Source organism: Sceloporus undulatus, chromosome 7 (genome assembly GCF_019175285.1).
Source record: "Sceloporus undulatus isolate JIND9_A2432 ecotype Alabama chromosome 7, SceUnd_v1.1, whole genome shotgun sequence".
Lineage (NCBI taxonomy): Eukaryota > Metazoa > Chordata > Lepidosauria > Squamata > Phrynosomatidae > Sceloporus > Sceloporus undulatus.
In genome coordinates this window covers 46,778,427-46,782,248 of record NC_056528.1, presented here as the reverse complement: position 1 = coordinate 46,782,248, position 3,822 = coordinate 46,778,427, and the positions used below count along the sequence as shown (strand labels likewise).

At 39.0% G+C, this 3,822-nt stretch overlaps 1 protein-coding gene across 1 annotated transcript in view; it reads left to right on the top strand.

The window, feature by feature from the left end:
• TENM1 (teneurin transmembrane protein 1) overlaps positions 1-3,822 on the top strand; it is a 292,675-nt gene that overhangs the window by 194,378 nt on the left and 94,475 nt on the right. The window contains 1 exon segment of the mRNA XM_042479300.1: positions 1,253-1,438. Within this exon segment, the coding sequence (XP_042335234.1) occupies positions 1,253-1,438 (186 nt within the window).

Sequence of the window (3,822 nt, the reverse complement as noted above, 5' to 3'; positions counted from 1 at the left end):
TTTGCCTAACAGTTGTTTTACTATCAGGTTTTTTTTTATGGTTTTATGGTTTATTTCTTTGGCCCAATTCCCATTTACAGATAAATCAGTGTGTGATCCAAATCGATGGATCAATTCAACAGCAGAGCATGGTTCCCACTACATTTGCCTTGATCGCATTTTTTCCCCCACTACATTTGCTCCGATTGCATTTTCCCCTCCAAAATAATCTACTTATACTTCCCATTTACAAATGAATTGATTCAAAATGATTCGGTTCCAGACAGCCGAAGGGGAAATTTGAATCGATTCTGATCCGCATGTGGTTCACACTTGCGCAGAATCGATTTATCGAAAAAGAAGGGGGGGAAATCAGTGTCAAAAAGACGTGGGTTAAATGGGTCTAGCGCATGGCCCCCCTCTCGGAATTGCTTCAGCAATTTGGATTAAGTGGGAACCAGGGTCATTTAAACCAGTTTGAACTGTTTCACGATTCGATTTAAAAGGTAGTGGGAATGAGGCCTTTGAGTATTCAATGACAGAGTGGGCTACCATTCAGTGAATGACTTGAATGATACAATTGCTATCATTTCTGACAATTGAGTAAATGACTTTCAGAGGAAATGGAGTGCTTTAACAAGTCTGACTACTGATCCCTCTGTTTCAGCAATTCCTCCTATGTTTAGCAGTTATCACTCAAGGTTATCAAGCAGTTAAGTTACTTTCTCATCACTTGCTTAACAGATCCTTTCAACTGAAGATGCCAGAAATCAAATTCCAGATATTCTTGACGCAAAACACCTCCCTAGCCCAATTTAGGAAGGGGCTAAAGACCCACTTATTTGAACAAGCTTACCCCTGACCAGCTACTCTCCCCCCCTCCCCTTGTCAGCACTGTCTTGCCGGCATGGACATTTTATTATTTTTATTAATCTGTTTTTAATGTTTTGTATGACCTGTTGTTATATTGTTGGAACTGTTGTTCACCGCCCTGGTTTTTAGAAGGGCGGTATATAAATAAAGTTTTATTATTATTATTATTATTATTATTAAAACATGTGCTCTGTTACTGCGCTGTGGTTCCCTCTCCTACCCTTATGTACCTTTCTACCTCTTCTACTCTGTTATGCCTCCATCGGTAGAGCTGTATGTGACAAATCTGAATAAATTGAGGCTCATGTTCAAGAAGATGTGAACAAAATCAGGGACATTAACAGATGTGTGTGTGTGTTTTTTAAGACTAACTGATACTGATTTCCCCCCTTTGTTATAGAGCTCTGTACACTGGACTGTGGCAGCCACGGTGTTTGCACCAGAGGAATATGTCAATGTGAAGAAGGCTGGATAGGTCCAACTTGCGAAGAACGTACATGCAATTCCCACTGCACTGAACATGGGCAATGCAAAGACGGCAAGTGTGAATGCAGCCCTGGATGGGAAGGAGATCACTGCACCATCGGTGAGATTTATGCGTTCCTAATCCAAATACGTCGGTCTGGGTGGAAGGGGAAAATGCCCAAAGTTTTCAGCCAAGTTCATGTCTGGATTGCGGTGGAGTCACACAACTGTACGCTGGATTGCAATAGTGCAAATATTTGGTTCGGACGGACAGGCTGGAATTATTTCTGAACTGAGGGGAGCAAAACTCTGGAAGGGAATGCCAGCCTCCTCATCAACCAAAAAGAAACCTTACTAACAGAATACTATTAACAGGATGTTGGCCTCCATCTGCTTCCTTTTCTTCTTCATGCATCTCACATTTGCTTAGTCCTGAATATGTGTTAGGTTTGGTAATACTTTATCAGAAATGAACTGAAATGAATTCTCTCCCATCCCTAGATGTACTTTATAATGAAAAGGGCCCCAAATGCTGCACTTAGCGGAATTTGCCTTCTAGGAGATGCTTTAAGGCAGAAAAAACACACCGTACTTCTTTATTCCCGGTTGCTCCTTTTAATTCTGTGTGAAATAATACTGACATAATGTTTTAAAAACTTATATTCTACTTCAGATCCATTTAACTGAAGCTCTGTTGAGACTAAGATCATCAGATGATTTAAATAATTTCTACATCCTTTACCTTCCGTTGATAGGATTTCAATATTTGCTCGCTATTAGACGTGTTCGTCTCTCCCTTTTTCTCTCCCCTTTTTTTTACCCCGAGGCTAATTTCTAATGATATTCTTAATAAGAGCCTCAAACTCACAGATCTTTTGAGAAGTTGTCGCTCAGCTGTAGGAATGTGATTGTGACATTTTAATGAAAAAAAACCATACACTTTCCCCAAGACGTTAATAGGGAGACTTGGCTAAATGGCACTTACATGTACCCATTTCATCCATAAATGTTTTAATTGCATGCAAGCAACTTGGGTGCCCAGTTCATACCAACAAGTTGGCTAGATACCAGAGCCTTGCAAACTGAATGCATTCGGCTTAATTCACTTTCAGGCATATTTTATCTTTGATGGATGAAATTCCATTTATTGGGGGGGGGAACCCTCTAAATATTTCTTTCTTGTGCTCTTGGTTACAATTTAAGCAAAAATGAAGTTAGTCTTTTGTGGGTTTTATGTGGCCATGTTCTAGAAGAGTTTATTCCTGATGTTTCGCCAGCATCTGTGGGTGGCATCTCTGAAGATGCCAGCCACAGATGGTGGTGAAACATCATATAATGATGATGGTGATGATGATTTATTTATTTCTATTCCGCTTTTTTCTCGTTAAATCAAAGTGGATTACAACAAAAGCATTAGATACAAAGTATACCCCCCACCGAATAAAACTTAACTGGCATAATAATGATAATAATAATAATAATAATAAGGCAGAATTGTTGTGGCTCGTGTGCTGCGCCCATAACCCTTGTTGGGACCTATGGAAATGACGCGCAGTGTCCACCACGACCACCTGCAGAGTTCAACCACGTCGACAGGACGCCAAGAAGAAGGAACCTGTGAAGATGTCTTCAACTAATGATGACTCTTACAAGTCTTCACTCTAAACGAGGGCTTTAATCTTCCTTTGCAGTATTTACAACATAGATATACACAGTGTATTGGACATCCGTCTCTAATACACACTATTTACACCAACCAACAATAACACAACCTCTGAGGCAGCCACATTAACATACAACCATCTCATTGCCTCTTAGTAACAGACACAGCCCACTCTGAGGCACCAACTGTCTCTCTCTCCCTCAGTGACAGTTGAGAACTGACAGTTGACACTTGCATCAACATTCCAATGATGCCCTGTTTGAATGCTGACACATCAGCTGCCACTGGAGCTGTAAATTATCTGCACAACAGCTCCCCCTAGTGGCCACACCAATGTCATTTCCTGACAAGAATAAGTATAGAAAATGCAGCGAACGTAGTCGAAAATACGAAACATAGCAATGCAAGATACAAAAACCAAAACACACGACTTAATAATAGTTAGGATATCACATAACGTATTAATCCAACTGACAATATCTAACTCTCTCCTGGCAGCAAAAATACATTGCAATGCAAAATACAAAACAGCAATAGCAACGAGAGACGAGTCCCTTATACTCCCTCAAGCTTTAAAAAGTAATAATAATAATAATAATAATAATAATAATAATAATAATAATAATCTAATAAATTAAACAGTTAAAACAGTTCAAAACATCAGGAATATACTCTTGTGGAACATGGGCACATAGCCTGAAAAACCCACAAAAAATTATGAAAAACTATTATTTTGATGAGACGAAGCCATATTGCTCCAATCCGAAATGAGCATGAGTAGTTCCAAGAAAATAATAATAATAATAATAATAATAATAATAATAATAATAATAATAATAATA